The 16,711-nt window shown below is 38.7% G+C and overlaps 2 protein-coding genes across 3 annotated transcripts; both read left to right on the plus strand.

Moving 5' to 3' along the window:
* Positions 1-1,378: 1,378 nt before the first annotated feature.
* On the plus strand, positions 1,379-7,006 carry LOC116330008 (caspase-6-like). Of its 2 annotated transcripts, none has more exons than XM_031752163.2 (8): positions 1,379-1,475; positions 1,650-1,692; positions 2,459-2,492; positions 2,588-2,731; positions 4,675-4,751; positions 4,926-5,101; positions 5,535-5,682; positions 6,118-7,006. In XM_031752163.2, the coding sequence occupies exons 2-8, from the start codon at positions 1,686-1,688 to the stop codon at positions 6,351-6,353; spliced, it is 822 nt and encodes a 273-aa protein (XP_031608023.1). In that variant the 5' UTR covers positions 1,379-1,475; positions 1,650-1,685; the 3' UTR covers positions 6,354-7,006. The 2 variants fall into 2 exon arrangements, with proteins under 2 accessions (XP_031608023.1, XP_031608024.1); XM_031752164.2 differs by having other exon boundaries at positions 1,415-1,569.
* A 2,237-nt stretch (positions 7,007-9,243) lies between these two features.
* On the plus strand, positions 9,244-15,708 carry LOC116330102 (caspase-6-like). The gene is made up of 8 exons (XM_039613174.1): positions 9,244-9,299; positions 9,425-9,505; positions 11,565-11,607; positions 11,721-11,864; positions 12,218-12,294; positions 12,463-12,638; positions 13,589-13,736; positions 13,911-15,708. Exons 1-8 carry the CDS (start codon positions 9,269-9,271, stop codon positions 14,144-14,146), a joined length of 936 nt encoding a protein of 311 aa, XP_039469108.1. The 5' UTR covers positions 9,244-9,268; the 3' UTR covers positions 14,147-15,708.
* The last annotated feature ends 1,003 nt before the right edge of the window (positions 15,709-16,711 follow it).

A 16,711-nucleotide genomic window follows, 5' to 3' on the forward strand; every position in this document is an offset into this window, starting at 1 on the left:
TAGCCAGCCTTTTTGAGCTGAGCTGACAGAGGGCCCTTTCAGTCTCTTCTCAATGGGCTCTTGGTACTTTGTATGTTTTGGCTCAATTGCTTCTTCCATATCCTCTTCCCAGGGCACTGCAAGTTCTGGCATGGTCAGCTGTTTTGTCTCTTCAGAGTAGATGATGATCTTGTGTAAACCTCAGCCGTTTGTTCAGATTGATAAGTAAGTGTCAGTCGTAGGCCACAGAGAGAAGACTTAGATCCTCAGTTTTGATTTTGGGTAGGGTTTCTTTCCAGCTTTCATAAAGGGATCTTCTTTATGGTGATGGTAAATGCTTTATGATGGTAAATGCCAGACTGGCTGCTCAAATATATTTAGTCTGGTTTTCTGGTCTAACTAAAACATAACAAGAAAAAATCAATTAGATGTAGCATGATTTTTATACATGGGAAATAAACAGTTTAAATAAAGGTACAAAAAAAAAAAAAACCTTGCTCGCAGTACTGAAATTTTATTTAAGCAGAATAGTTGATTACAAAAATTCAATTTTAAATTTTTCAGTTTAATCAATTTTTCATTAACTAAAAACGTTAAACACTGTAACCTAAAATCATATATATCTTGATTAAGAGGATTTTACTTTTTCAGTTATTCCAGCAAAAAACGTTTTCCTTTGGGCACATTTGGAAACACATCTTTATAATTTTATTAAAAACTACATTAGGGGGAGTGAAGAAGGGGAGACTTCCTAGAAACTCCTGAGAATATTGTCGTCATATTGGTTCCTGATAAGATTGTCAAGTTTTCACCTCATCACATTAAACAATCTTACATACTATTAGCCTGACACACACTGACAAAGCGTTCCTGTTTGACTTTCCACTTTTTATATCGATATTTAAAGTTAGGTAAGAAAACAGCGCTTCCTTGTGGTCACTCGGTAGCACTACAGCTTAAACGAACACCTGCTGCAAACTGCTCCTTTTAACCAACAAGAACAACAAAGGAAGGAAAGGAAAGGAACGCATGTTGTGTCAAGTGATCACGTGACAGGGTGAGGCAAGGCGGTAATGACCCAACCTCTTTAGGCCAAACAGCAAAAGCAAAGATTGAAGAAATACAATGTAAAAGAAACTGGGTACAATATGTATATACTGCAGTGCATGCCATGATATTGATATAAGGCAAGTTTGGCTGTCAGAGCAGGCCGTATGTACCAAACTTTATAATGTCAACTGAAGTCTGTCATTATAGGCTGTTCAAAGGTCACACTGACTGTGGCTCTGAGCAGGCAGTTGACACACCTTGAGTTGCAGCCTCTGTGTCGGTATCTGCTGCTGGCAGTAGAGACCTGCCCTGCCCCGCAATCCAATGAGATTCCGGTGGGCGGGGCTACAGCGTGGTTCCTCATTCATGATTTAATTTGGCAAATATGTTTTTCTCGCTGTGTCAGTCGGAAGAAGGGTCTAACAGGGCAGAAGACTATTGTACAGGTAACAGACTAAGAGTTTTGTTTTAAATTGAGAATAGACGCGTGACCTATAAAGACGCTGTCACACCTTTGCTACAAGTCTTACATTTGATCAGGTCAGTCACTTTTTGATTCAGGTGCCTCATGTTGTATCATTTACAAAGTGAAAACTTTTGTTTCTTTATGACCTTCCCAGGAAGTGTTCCTACACAGACGACCACAAAGTATCAATATGACAGGTGAGCATTTCAATGCTACAAGCTTCTTTTGAAATATAGAAGAGAGAATATTCATGCAAACAAAAAGCGACACAAACTGTAAAACAAAGCCAACAGGGTGACATTAATCATCCACTTAACTTTCCTTTTGATTTGACTGTCATGCAGATAATAATTATAGTAAATATCATTCAAACTGACCTGCATAAATCTATAAAAGTGCGTCATATGCGTGAATGGATATCCAACAGTTTTCCTCCAAATTACCTGTGCTGGATTTTTTTTAGGTGCAGCTCAATGAAAATAAACAATAAATCATAGCTGCATGAAGGTTATTGAGGCTGGATTTTGCTGTGTCGCAGAAGATATACAGTTTATAGAGAGACAGCAGCATTCATGTCAAGACACCTTATTTAGGCAGTGTTTAAATAACTATAGTATAATACATTTCTGCCTCTATGCCAGACACACTCATTCTGCCTTATTTGCAGAATGAGTGTGGAGAATAGAGCTGTTCCACATGGCTTCTGGTCTTTCAACAGTCTTTCTCCATCTTTCTCCGCCCGTAACCCAGCTGTTGACAACTATCAGGAGTCTGAGTGTATAGAAAAATGGGTGCTTGACCCCAGCACTAGCAGCACTTATAGCTCTATGGTTTAACACAAAAAAATGGTATATTGCAGTATTTAAATAAGCTGTAAAGCAAGATTTGCATTATTACACTGCATTATTATTTTGTAATTTTTGCACTGTTATTTACGACTGCCCTTTTTGATAATGTGCACAGAGAACCAAAGACAGAATGACGCCACCATAGGAAGGTAAACACTACTAACTGGAAAATCTTACTTTATTCTGGTACCAAACATTCAGAATGTTGCCTGCATTTACTGCAAGTTGTTTACTCTAAAATCAGCTCGTCGGATGGTGCAGAGGAGTACCAGATGAACAACAAACGAAGAGGTCTTGCACTCATTTTTAACCAGGAAGAGTTCTACTGGCGCCTGGAACTGCCAGAGAGGCGTGGAACCAATATTGATCGTGACAACTTGGAGAAAAGGTACAACTTCGTAGCTATCTGCTGAAGAACGAGGAAACCTGTTTTTGGCACAGCTTCATGCTCAAGAGCATGCCAGCACGTGTTTAGAGTTGTTGATCATTTCTGTGGTAAAACTGAATATTTTTCTTTACTAGTATCGCCCCAGGGCTGCAATCTTTCACCTCTGTGCCCCAGCGAGTGCCAAAGACAATATGTCATATGCTATATTTTTATTTTTAACCTCTTAAGCCCCAACGCCCCCGGTACCGGGGGCAAAGGGAGGAGATCACGTTTAATCGGTTATAACGCCGGTTGAAAAATATAAATCCAGACATGTGTGGTATCCACAGAAACCTCAGAATCTCAGCTAAAATGTCATATAAACCATTTCTACAACCACCAAACACACCGAAAACAAGCCGCGATTAAACGAGCAGTTACGTAAATGCGCAGAAGTCCGCTAAACACGCAAACGAGAACCAGAAATTCTTCAGACTTCATGTAACCGGTTATAAATAGGCTGGTTAGCTTCCAGGGCTATCACTGGCTAAACAGATAAAGTTTGACCACGATCGGACCAAAATTCACTGAATTAGCCGCAAAAGAAGACCACAAAAACATACAGCGGCGCAAATGCGCTAACACAGAAATTGGCTTACCATCCCGATTTCCTCCGTTATTTTCGCCGGTAGCCGGTAGCCATGTGATAGCCGGTAATTACCATGCCAACCTAGCCGCATCAGAGCGGTTTCCGTCAACAGCCTCCATTTTAGACCCACCTACAGACACGTGACTGGACAGACGCCACATGCAATAAATTTGGACACAGTGGGTTTTGGCATTACAACGTCTGATTGGTTGAAGTGACGTGAACGTGGCATCGTTACTTTGAATCTATTGGCTAAAACGATTAAAAAGAGGTGTCAATCATGCAAATTGACCAAAAGAAACCAATGTTACAGCCCCTCAAAGTTTAAAGGGCCAGAGGCCAATGCAGCGCTCCATGCGCACGGCAGAAAAGGGCCACTAGCATGTAAATGTGTGGTTAATTCTTCAAAAATATATTTTTAAACAAAGCATTTTTAGGCCTGTTAATAAAATTTATTAATTTCTGCTCTTTAATACCTAAAAAAATAAACTGGCATGGTGTCCAATTGTGTGCCAAAATTGGACATTTTTGTACAACGTCTGGATATTCATGTATTGACAGGGCTGTAGTTTTTCACTGTTTTACTTTAGAAACACAAATCTTTGCACAGATTATGCTTATATGTTGGTTACTGGATTTCTGGAACCAAATATGAGCTGAGGCATATTTTTAAAAGGGTTATATGCTAAAAATTACAAAAAAAATTAGGCGAGAATAAAATCTACTTACTTTTTCTGTGTTCCAGTCTCAGTAACTTTGACACAGTAATATCTGCTTTAATATTTACACCTCTGATTAAATGTCCCAAGTGTTAGCTTCATTTTGATACCAAGATTGTAAGGACAGAGTTTGTAATTGCAGAGAAATAATCAATTTAATTTAGGCATTGCATTTTCGAGCAGGAAGCTCAGAAACCCCCTTGGGGCTGAAGAGACAGAGAACTTGGTGATTGTTTTTCTTCTTAATAGTGATGACCCTGATCACAATCCCCACTACAGAGTGTGATTGTGGCCCTATAGAGGTTGATTTCACAGTGGTCCAAGTTGTTCTCACTGTATCAACAACTGAAGAGATGGTTGTGGATTTTAGAAAGAATCCTATGACCGTCTCTCCTGTGGTGGTAATAGATGATGCCGTGGAGTGTCTGTACCAGCAGAAATGCCGTTGCAATATAACTTATAGGACTCTGAAAAAGGTCCAATCAATCCTGATCCAAGCAGACCCTAAGGAATTTATATTGCCAATAAAGAATAATAAATATATTTTTGATCATTGATCTGTTAAACTAATCAACTCATTTTCACTTTCTGTTCAGACTGAAGGATCTAAACTTTGAAGTAAAGTGTTACAATAACCTCAAGCTGGAGGCAGTCCTAGAAAAAATCGCCAAAGGTACCCACATAATCATTTGTAACTCTCTAATGACTAGCATGCATCCAAGATGGACATAAAAATCATCACCGTAATCTGATTTCTTACATAATTCATTCTTTGCTTTGCTGCAAAGATATCTGTGTCAAATCCAACTTTTGCTGCAAGTTTAACAAGTACTTGTTGTCCCACAAGCTGCGGAGGAAGATCACTCAGATGCTGATTGCTTTTTGCTCGCCTTCCTGAGTCATGGAGAAGATAACCACGTTTATTGCTACGATGGAAAAATCAGTATCCAGGAGATCGCGTCCATGTTCAAAGGGGACAAGTGCCCGGACCTTGTTGGAAAGCCAAAGATCTTCATGATACAGGTACAAAAAACAAAAACCCATACGAGTCCATCAGATTAACCTGATGTAGCCATTTTTTAAAGATTCAACAGGTTGAATCATTCCAACTCATAACATAGTCATGAGTGTCAGTCTCAGTCTGGATGTTTTGCTGTGTTGCCTTCTTTGTGATGAGAGTTGGGTAAACAAAACTGTCTCATATGTGCCAGAAATGAGTTCCACCACTGCTGACATCGCCAAACTTGACAATGTGGCTGAGCAGTTATAAGAGAGTAGAGAGTACAGCAGGGGGCTTAAAACACACCCCTGAGGAGAGCCAGTGTTGAGGATGATGGGGAAGGAGGTGTAGGAGGAAGTGAAGTCTGTCAGTCTGTCTTCTGTTTGTCAGAAAGTCCAACAACCAGTTAATTTAATTTAATTCAACTGGAAACCAATGTTCATCTCCCATCTCCAGGCATGTCGTGGAAAAGAGTTTGATGTGTCAGTTGCAGTGACTGAAGCTTCTACGATGGAGTCTGAAGAAAAGGTGTTCATGGATGCCAGCACCATACAGACCCTCCCTGCTGGGGCTGATTTCATCATGTGCTATTCTGTGGCTCAGGGTGAGTCTTCTGGCATTTGACTGAACCTTTTTATTTTTATTTTGACTGAAATATCAAAGACACAAAGCAGAGTGTTTTTTTCCATAAGGTAGAAATGTGATGTTAGTGTTATTTTAAAGGCCAGACTTCTGACAAATCTTTCCCTGCTTTGGTAATGCTCTGAGTGTGTCACCGTCACTACAGTGTCACAAACTATCCAACTCTTGCTATACACTGTTTGTTTATATGTGCTTGTAAGCTCATTTATTAGTGAGCAAGAGCTGAACAAATGCCTCAATAGCATTTTATTTCTTAAGTGAAACCATAAGAGTCAGCTTTAATAAATCTTGGTATAAAATTTTAATATTTCATAGCCCTCAGAAAATCTGTCCTCTTTACTTTTACCTAAACATCCATGTTCATTTTTGCCATTTTGCTGTTGTCATTATTCGTTAGGCTACTACTCCTTCCGGGAGAGGGACAACGGTTCGTGGTATATCCAGGATCTCTGTCAGCTGCTTCAAAAGTATGGTGATAGCCTTGAGTTCACAGAGTTACTCACGCGGGTCAACAGAAAAGTGTCACTGAGGAATATTCCAATGCCATGTCCCCCAAGATTTATCGGGAAGAAGCAAATGCCTTGTTTTGCTTCAATGCTCACCAAGAAACTTTACTTCCGACCAAAAAAGTAACAATGACACACCTCAGTCTCAAAATGATCTGGTTTATATTTGTTTTTCAACTATTTTGTTCTGTGTCCCTATTCCTTTTAAGCTTTAGTGCTTGAATTGCTTTAAAATTGCATGCTGATTATGAACCACAGTCTTTGTAAAACTACTGTACTGAAATGACTCTAGAAGCAACAGAATGATGCTTTAATGCACAGAAATGCATTCATTTTGCCTTATTTTATATCAAGTTCAGAACAGTTTACAGTGGAACCTTCCACCGAAAAGTCAGGGAGTCTTGGCTGTTGAGTCAGTTTCGACTTTGTCTTTGAGACAGTTATTTTTCAGGCGAGAGGCAGGTGACGAGACAGCTTAGCAATCAGGAAACAAGATAATGTAACGATGAAACTAATGTACACATTAGTTTCATCGTTACATATCTCGCTGTAAGCTTCAGGGATCCGGTAACATTAACAAACTGTCTAAACATTACATAATCATAGTGTTTCCTCAAGCTTACTACTTAAAAAAAGGGAATTTCTGTTCTGTCAATGGTTTTTGGTACATTCATTAATGTGTAGTTGCATTTACACACTGACAGTGTATTTTTTTGCATTACTTTAATGATTTTATGGATTTTACTTACTGCTTTGCCCTCAATAAAATTTCTAACTTTATTAGTTTTGTTGCATTAAGTGTGTGTGTGTGTGTGTGTGTGTGTGTGTGTGTGTGTGTGTGTGTGTGTGTGTGTGTGTGTGTGTGTGTGTGTGTGTGTGTGGATTCTCTTATTTGTCCTGAAATGGTTTAGAAGCAGGTTAAATCAAAACGAAACTGATTTACAGCAAAGAAGTAAGTTTTATTACTTTACAGCACCTTGCAAGATAAAATCACAAGTGCTCCACATCAAATACAAACAACAAACCAGGAAGGAGACATTACTACAAAATAAAGCAAAATGCCACCAAAGTGTCTGTTCAAAATATGAGTGTCTCCCACGTCGAAACCACCGAGGTGATTTGGGAAACAGTCTGTGCTTGTCATACTCAGTATGAGATAAATGCCAGTAGCCAGTATGTTATGTGTTTTACTTCCTTCTTTTCCCAGTGTTTGCACTGAGTAAGAAGTCAACAGGCACGTTCTGTCTGTCATTAGATTTGGATTTTAATAACAGGCCAATCTGACTTGTGATTTAATCTTTAGCAAAGTCACAAATCTATACAACTTGAATCATCCACAAAGACACTTTTCATGTCTTTATTGTGATTTAAACACTGAGTAAGAATTCATGATTGATAGTAAAAAGGTAAGTGAACCTTTGTCCTCTTGACTTTTCCAAAGGTTAGTTTTTCAGGGGAGGCTGTGAAACAGAACTCTATGATTACAGCAAAATGTTATGTTTACTGACAGTTACACAATGGAAAAGAAGAAAAAAACAACCTCAGGTTTTGCATACCTGACTCACATTTTTTTCCTTTAACAGGAAGTAATGAAAAAGTCACACTGATGCTATGCAGGATCATGTTCCACTTTTTTTTTTAAAGTTTGCTTGTAGGCTTCTTTGCTTAGAAAGAAATGAACAGTCTCTTATTTTAATGGCAGTTTCAGTTCAATGGGGAGACAGAATATCAATGAAATGTCATTTGCCTATCACTGAGTGATGTAAATATTCTGCTTTCCATAGATGGGTTGTGTACTGTCACACGACTGCCAGTCAACTAAACACAGCAGAGCATGGAGGAGGGGGCGGAGCAAAGCGTGCCTGCATGAGAGGTGGGGTGTTTGGACAGACCTGTGTTCAAATGAACGGGAGCAATAAAATGAACCTAGAGGAGAGAATCAAAGTAACAGTCTTTTTGTGCTAGTATCAATCTCATACCAGTACCAGTGTTGGTATTGATGCTATTAATATTTACATTGGTCCACCCACAGTGTTACAGATTGTCTAGGTGATCCCTGCTGGGATGCAAGCACGTCTCCTCTCTGAGATGTTTACAATCCATGACATGAACATGTATAACAAAATAAACTTGATCAAACTAATATTTAAAACCATCATTTTTTCTGATCAATAAGCAGAAGTTTGATTTCTCTCATGATGAAGAACAGTTAGGCTTTGCTGGTAGAACATGATCACAGCCACTGAGAGAGCAGTTTATTCAATCAACATAATCATTCTTATGTGATTCATGTCAAATTTAATCTGTGTCACTAGACTTTAATGGTTGTTTTCAACCTGATCTAGTTATTCAGGTCTAAGGTTGCTGATGCACTGATAAAATGTGATCTTTAACTGTAGCAAAAAAACGTTTTCTTATCTACATTAGTGCCCTCCCCTCAGCATCATACATAAATAAATAGCCTACATCACCCACCTCCTTGTCTGGTTTACACTCCTAATAATTTCTTGAAAGCTCCTTATAGGACACACAAAGGCTGGTCTAACGTTCAGCTATATTTGTTATCAACGATATCTTGTGCTTTCTGTATGTCAGCTGGTTGATCTACATAACTTTGGACTGCAATCACCATTCTTCTCTCGAGCAGCTGAAACTGTGAACACTTCTCCATTATTGTAGTTCACAGTCAGTAGCCTATGTTGATCAAACATAGGAAGAAAATAAATAGAAAAGATTTCCGTAGCAGGAAATCTTAAGCACTGAGCTACTAAACTGCTTAACTGATTTTGCTCAGTATAAACTTATACTTTCACAAACATCTCTGTAGCAAAATTATCACCAAACCAAACCACCATCATCTGCATACATGAATGAATGACCGTGGGTGGAGATTTCTGACAACTCAGATCCTTGACGGAAGGCAATACTTCAGATTCAACAAGACAGCTGGGGGCAGGGCTACAAAATACCTCTTTAGGATGATTTGACCAGATAAATGTGTTTTTCTCTCTGCGTCAGTCGAAGGCAAGGTGACCTGCGGACATGTCTAACAGGGCAGAAGACGAATGTGGAGGTAACAAATTAAAATTTTTGTCTTTATTTTTTTTAAAAAAAAGACACCTGACCCGTGTAAGTGCTGTCACACCTTTAATATAAATTTTTAATTTCCTTAAGCCAGTCACTATGTTACTACAACAGGTGTCAGGTTCTCTATGACCTTCCCAGGAAGTGTTGCTACAGACAGCAGGCTAGAGACAGTAGAAACTGAGAATAAGGCAGGTGAGTATTTCAGACTGTGATTTATATAAACCGAAATTACTGAATTGAACTGAATTATTTTGAAATATGGAAGAGAGAATACTTGTTCATACCAAAGCAAAAGTGAAACAGTGCAAAGTTTAAAAATGTAAAAAAAAGTATTATTTTATTATGGCAAAATAAGCATTGAATTCAAATTAAATAGGGTGACATTGATCTAATTACCTGTGCTGGATTTTTAAGGTGGATCTCAACAAATGTTGATGTCCACAGTATTCTGTCCACCATCCTGTCATTTTGTACTAAAATATGTATGAGTGTGGAGTAAATATGAAACCCACAGTTCAAAGTAGAGCCTATGACCATGATAATGTGCTGTCAGGGGTTGGGCCTGTGACCCAGCATGATGAAAATATGTTAAGTCTTGTGTTAGTATTATCTGTTAGGATTTAGTTGAATGTTATTCTAGTTTAAGTTTTCATCTATGTCCCCTTGTGTGAGTCTGTTCTTGTCCTCTGTGTCAGTATGACTTGTATTTCATGTCTGTTGTCAAGCCTGTGTTGATTTTTCATCATAGTGATTTGTATGTTCCTGCTCAGGATCATGTTCCTGTCAGTAGTCATAGTTATCATAGTTTAATCATAGTAACCACAGTTTAGTTTCCCCAGTTTAGATTTTAGTTTTTGTTCACCTTTTGTTTTTCTGTGTATTTGTGTCATCAGCCACAATAAAAGGCTCGCTTTTTGTTTACAGCTCAGTTCTGTCTCCTTCAGTGTCTGCATTTGGGTTCGTTTCCTTAAACACACCGGCTGCTCAGCCATGCCAGGAACTTTGGAAACAGAAACAAAAACTGAACTAAATGAAATTCTTTCTGTCAAATACAGCCATGCCGCCCTAAGTCTACCCTATACAGTATATCTGTAGAGTAAAGCTGTCCCTCTCTGCCTCTGTTCTTTTAGCAGCCTTTGCCATCTTTCACCATCTGTCACGATCTGAGGGGACAGACCGTGCGGTGGTGTGTGTGGTGGACCCAAGTGCGAACACACAAGAGTAGGCTGGAGTAAACTTAACTGAAAGCGAGCCTTTATTGTGGCTGATGACAGGTCTCACAACAAAGCAGAAACAGCGTGACTAACAGAACCTAAACTAAACTGGGAAACAGATACTGATAAACTAAGGAGACTCAGAAAACCATGGCGATGATTGTACAGACTGGCTGCAAGAACATGGAGGCTGGGAACACAGACGACGCGACACTGAGCACAGCAAGACTGGGGACTAAATACACACATGAGGCGATCAGGGGAAGTGGAGACACATGAGAACACAGCTGACTAGAATGGAACATAATGACAATACAGGGGAGAGTAACACTAACTACAATGAACAAAGAACACCAGACTCTTCCAAAATAAAACAGGAAACACACAGACATAGACATGGAAATGAAACATGGCATGAACTTAACATAACTGCATAGACATGAAACGTAGACACAGAACCAGGGAGACTGAGTACAGGGGAAGATGGCAGAAATAACTACAAGAACTTGACAACATAAGACACACCGACATAACACACATGAAGGGCAAGAGAGACTAAACACAAGGGTAATATAATTACAAATGAGCTGGAATAACTTAATGAACCTAAACAAACAATAAACATCCAAATAAACTAAAACTCAAAACACTGGGTCGCATGACCCAGGACCACGACACCATCCATCACCCAGCTGTTAACAGCTGTCAGGACTCTGAATGGATGGAACAATAACTGCATGACCATATTTGACGACAGAAGTAGAATTTTTCTGTGCATTTTTGGCATTTTTTGTTATTGCTGTGATGAGAACTGTCACAACAAACGTAATTATTTTAATATGTGTGCGTGTGTGTTTGTGTGTGTGTGGTTAGTGAAACACAAATATGTCCATACCGTCCTATGTTCTTTTCAATACAATGGTTATCATTGGTAATCATAATCATCAATATTTAGATAAGATGTAAAACAGGACTTGGCTCTGTATTACTATTTTGTAATTATTGCGCTGGTTACTTATGAATTTGTTTTTCAATAGTATGCAAAGAGAAACAAACAGAGAACACCTCCTTCATCAGAAGGTAAATTCTTACTTCCACCTTTTCTGGCTATTAGCTGGAAATGATCACTTTATTCTGGTACCACACACTCAGAATATTGCCTGCATTCATTACTATTTTTTCTCTAAAATCAGCTCCTTGGATCCTGCAGAGGAGTACAAGATGTGCAACAAACGACGAGGTCTTGCTCTCATTTTTAATCAGGAGAGGTTTTTCTGGCGCCTGGGCTTGAATGACAGAGTTGGAACCAGTGTTGATCGTTACAACTTGAAGAAAAGGTACAATTTCCAGCTATCTGCTGAAGAAAGGGAAACACTGTATTTGACACAGCTTTGTGCTAAAGAACAAGCCAGCACTTGTTTAGCAGCTGTAGCTCCCTTCTGTGGTAAAACTGTGTGAGAATTTCCACAGATTTTTCCTGATAATGAAATGTTATTGTCTCTCCTGGATCCCCTTGGGGCTGATTTCACCTTTGTGCTCCAGTTAGTGCCAAAACCAATATTTGATGTGCTATATTTTTCACAAATTCCCACTGTAGAGAATAATGTTGATCCTGTAGTGAAGAGGTGATTCTAAATAGACTGATGGATGATCTGTTAAACTAATCAACTCATTTTCACTTTTTGTTCAGCCTGAAGGATCTAAACTTTGAAGTGAGGTGTTATGATAACTACAAGCAGGAGGATGTCCTAGATGAAATCGCCAAAGGTACCCACATAATCACTTGTAACTCTCAAATGGAATGTATCCAAGATGGACATGAAAAATCATCAATGTAGTTTGATTTCTCCCATAACTCTTTGCTCTCCTGCAAACATATCTATGTCAAATTCAACAATTAGCTGCAAGTTTAACAAGCATTTGTCGTCCCACCAGCTGCAGAGGAAGATCACTCAGATGCTGATTGCTTTTTGCTCGCCTTCCTGAGCCACGGAGAAGATAACCACGTTTATTGCTACGATGGAAAAATCAGTATCCAGGACATGATGTCCATGTTCAAAGGAGACAAGTGCCAGGGCCTTGTCGGAAAGCCAAAGATCTTTATTATACAGGTGCAATATACAAAACCCAGTCAAGTCCATCAGATTATTTTAACCTGCTGTTTATTGTCATCTCAATAAATGATGTTGCATGAGAACCAAACTAAGTAATGAGGTACTGGTGAAACAGCATTGCAAAAACAAGCAAAACTCAGTAATACAATGAAAAAAATACAACTTAAGGAGCAGTGAGTGTTAGAATGCAAGAAAGTGCCAATAAATGTGAGTATAAATATGAACATTAATGGACATAAGATAGAAACCACTGTGTGTAATGTGGTGTGTGGGTACACACGTGAAAAGTCTCTAATGTGTGGCAGAATTTATACGTCTGAACTGATGTTGATGTCTTCAGTTGATAAGAGAGAGGCTGCTGCTGAGTTTCTGCACACACTTGTAGAGTCTTCCCATCAGCAGCAGAGCAGGTTCCACGACTCACAGAGGCACATGGTGTGAGGATACTCTCCACTGAACTGGACTGTGGAGAGCATCAGTAGTTACAAGAGGGGCTTCTTTATTAGCGTGCTGAAGTTGGTGTTCAGGTGAGGCTGTTGTTGATGTCCAGGTACCTGAAGCTGGAGATGACCATAAGGGGCAAGAGAGCTCTCAGCGGCTTTTTTAAAAGTTCATGAGTGCCACTTTCATTTTCTTAACATTAATGGAGAGGTTGATTGCTTTGCACCAATCCTCCAGATGTTCTTCCTGCAACCTGTACTTTGTCTCATAGTTGCTGGAAATTAGTTCCACCACAAACTTGACAACGTGGGTGCTTGGGAATGTGGCTGAGCAGTTATAAGGGAGTAGAGAGTACAGCAGGGGGCTCAAAACACATCCCTGAGGGGAGCCAGTGTTGAGGATAATGGGGGAGGAAGTGAAGGAGGAAGTGAAATCTGTCAGTCTGTCTTGTGTTTATTAGCAAGTCCAGCACCCAGTTAATGCCAGTGTCCATCTCTCATCTCCAGGCATGTCGTGGAAAACTGTTTGATGAAGGAGTTACAGTGACACCTGCTGATGCGGTGGATGGCAAAGTGGAGGTGTTTGCAGATGCCAGTGCCATACGCACCCTCCCCGCCGGGGCTGATTTTATAATATGCTCTGCCGTGGCTGAAGGTGAGTCTTCTGGGTTTTGACTGAACCTTTAGCTTAGAGGAGAAGTGAAACAACTCCTGGATAGATTTCTTTTAATCATATGAGTGACCCTTTATGAATCCTGTGTAAAGTATTTAATATTTCATAACCACACTAGAAAATCTGCCATGTTTTGCTGTTTTTGTCCTTTGTTAGGTTACTACTCCTTCCGGGAGACTAAGAAAGGCTCCTGGTACATCCAGGCTCTGTGTCAGATGCTCCGAAAATATGGCAACTCCCTTGAATTCACGGAGTTACTCACGCTAGTCAACAGAAAAGTGTCGATGAAGAACGTTCCAAAATCCTGTGACCCACAGCTTGTTGGGAAAAAGCAAATGCCTTGTTTTGCTTCAATGCTCACTAAGAAACTTTACTTCCGACCAAAACAATAACAATGTCTCACCTCAGTCTTTAAATGAGCTGATTTATATTTTTTAAGTAAAACAGACTTCTGACTACAGAAAACAAATGATCTTTTATAACACTAATTAGGAGCCTCGATATTTCTAGTGACACACATCTGATAAAATCACAGGAACAACCTCTAGACATATGTATTATAGAGGTACATCTATGCTATTTTACTTAATGGTTACAACTATAACTGTCTCCTGAGTAACTAAACTGCCACTTAAAGTACTGATTTTAAAGGGAAAGTTCACCTCATATACAGTTGTATGTAATTCAGGCCTGGGGTGCTTTTACCCCACTTGATTGCTTTAGTTAGTTACACAGTTTGGTGATATCAGCTGTTGAAATGTTTCTCTACTTGAATTTAACAGAACTAAATGAAATGTAAAACCCAGAAGCAATGTCTTTTTCCAGAAATTCATATAAGAACTGTTTTCTCTTTAACTGTTTGTAGAAGCAAGAATGTATCAACCTGTGGCAGCATGATGGGATGTTCAAGTTAAAGGTGTCCCAGCCAGCTGAGATGTAGTGAAACTAACCGCATGTTTCTCTTGGTTGTTTGAGTTAATTCCATAGAAATAAAATAGTTTCTAAATGTAATTCTTCATTTTAATCCTTTAGGCATCACAGGACAAACTGGCATTTAGTTCCATTATATCAAAGAGGAGGCACACATTTCTACAAATGGTGTCTCAGAAACTGATCAACTAGCACCAAAACAATGGAGATAAATGCCACTAGAGGAATATGACATACATTTGATTTTGGGGTGAACTGTTCCTTTAACTTTCTTAATGAAGCTGTTTGTTTTGTAAGAAGGAAACAAGTTTGTCAAAATAAGCAAAATTAAAACTTCTGTCATTTTTTTTAAATACTGTAAAGCCATTGTGTTGAATTACATTAAAACTACAGAATCATTATGGACCACAGTCTTCGCTGGCTACTTTGTAAAATTACTGAAATTACTCTAGCAGCACAGAATGATGCCTTACTGCACAGAAATGCATTCACGTGGCCTTATTTGATATCAGGTTCAAAACACATACTCAGCTGCCTTGCACGGACAAGTTTTCACTGGAAAGTCAGGGAGTCTGGTTTGCTTGATCTCACCAGCCAGTTGTTTTCCAACTTATCATGAGAGGCAGATGACGTGATAGCTTAGCAATCAGGAAGGAAGGGAAAAAAATGACAAAATCTGGATTTTTATACTCAGCAGTTTCATTCTTACTTATCTCACTCTAAGCCTCAGGGTGCCAGTAACACTAACAAGCTATCCAGGCACTACATAATCGGAGAGTTTCCTCAAGCTTACTACTTGAGGATTTGAATTCATGTTCTGTCAGTAATTTATGGTACATGTACTAATGTGCATTTGCACCTCAGTGATCACACTAGCATGAAAAGTAAGAGGCTGTGTTTTTTTTAAAAGTTGTACTCTTGTCAAAAACACTTGTGGTCATACTTTTGTGAACCAATGAGATTTTAGTTATGGCTTTGCCATCGTTAATTTTGTTTTAAATAAAAATCTCCATTGTTTTTGTGACAGAAAGTGTGTGCGCATCCTTTACTTGCCCAGAAACAGTTTGAAAGCAAATTTAATCGAAATACAACCGATTCAAACAGACTTGGGGAAACATTCATTTCATGCCATTAGTAATGCCTGTACTTGTCATACTGTAGTAATTTGCCCATTGTTCCTCTTCCTTGTTTCCCCAGTGTTCGAGCTGAGTTTTTTTTTTTCAATTAATGTTCTAATTAATTGTAATTAGTAATATTAAAGGTGTTACTGAAACTTACATCAAAGTAAATGATGCAATCTTCATATTATTACTGTACAAATAAAGATATAGAACTTTGCTGTAGTCTAAAGATAATGTTGGAAATTTTAATGTGTGTTTGTGTATCGACATGAAAGTAATTATGTGTTGTTATGCATACCGTTTCCAACAGAGGGAAACAGAGCTTCATTTAAAATATTTCAGGTCTTCGTTTAGCAGAATAGGTTTATGGCCACTGAAAGAAATCCTAATCTTGACCCTGTTCTTTATCATACTGTAGTCTATGTTAACTGGATGACATTAAATCCTTAAACTGGCAGCGATTCTGCTGCCTGATAATTACAACATCATCTCATTCTGTCTGTTATTAGATTAAGATTTTAATATTGAAACAAGTTTCCAAAAAAGTTATTTAAACTTTTGATTTAATGTTTAGCTGAATTACAAATATGGAAGAGTTTTCATGTTTTCATTGAGCACACTGAGTATCAATTAACGACTGAGAGTGGAAAAAATAAGCGAACCTCTGTGCTCTCCACTTTTCCAAAAGCTGGTCAGGTGAGACTAATAACATGCAATCCTGAAAGCAGTGAATAGAAACCTGGTGATTACTCAGTCGCTACTATTTACTTTCTTCGTGTTTGCACTAAACCTAAACTTTTACACATAAAAGTGAGACTTGATAAAGAATGTGAATCATAAATTGAATCAGTAATGCGATTGGCATCAAGGAAATCTGTAATTGTATTTTGTTTACAGCCAGGCAGA

This window comes from Oreochromis aureus, linkage group 6 (genome assembly GCF_013358895.1).
Source record: "Oreochromis aureus strain Israel breed Guangdong linkage group 6, ZZ_aureus, whole genome shotgun sequence".
NCBI classification, from domain to species: Eukaryota; Metazoa; Chordata; class Actinopteri; order Cichliformes; family Cichlidae; genus Oreochromis; species Oreochromis aureus.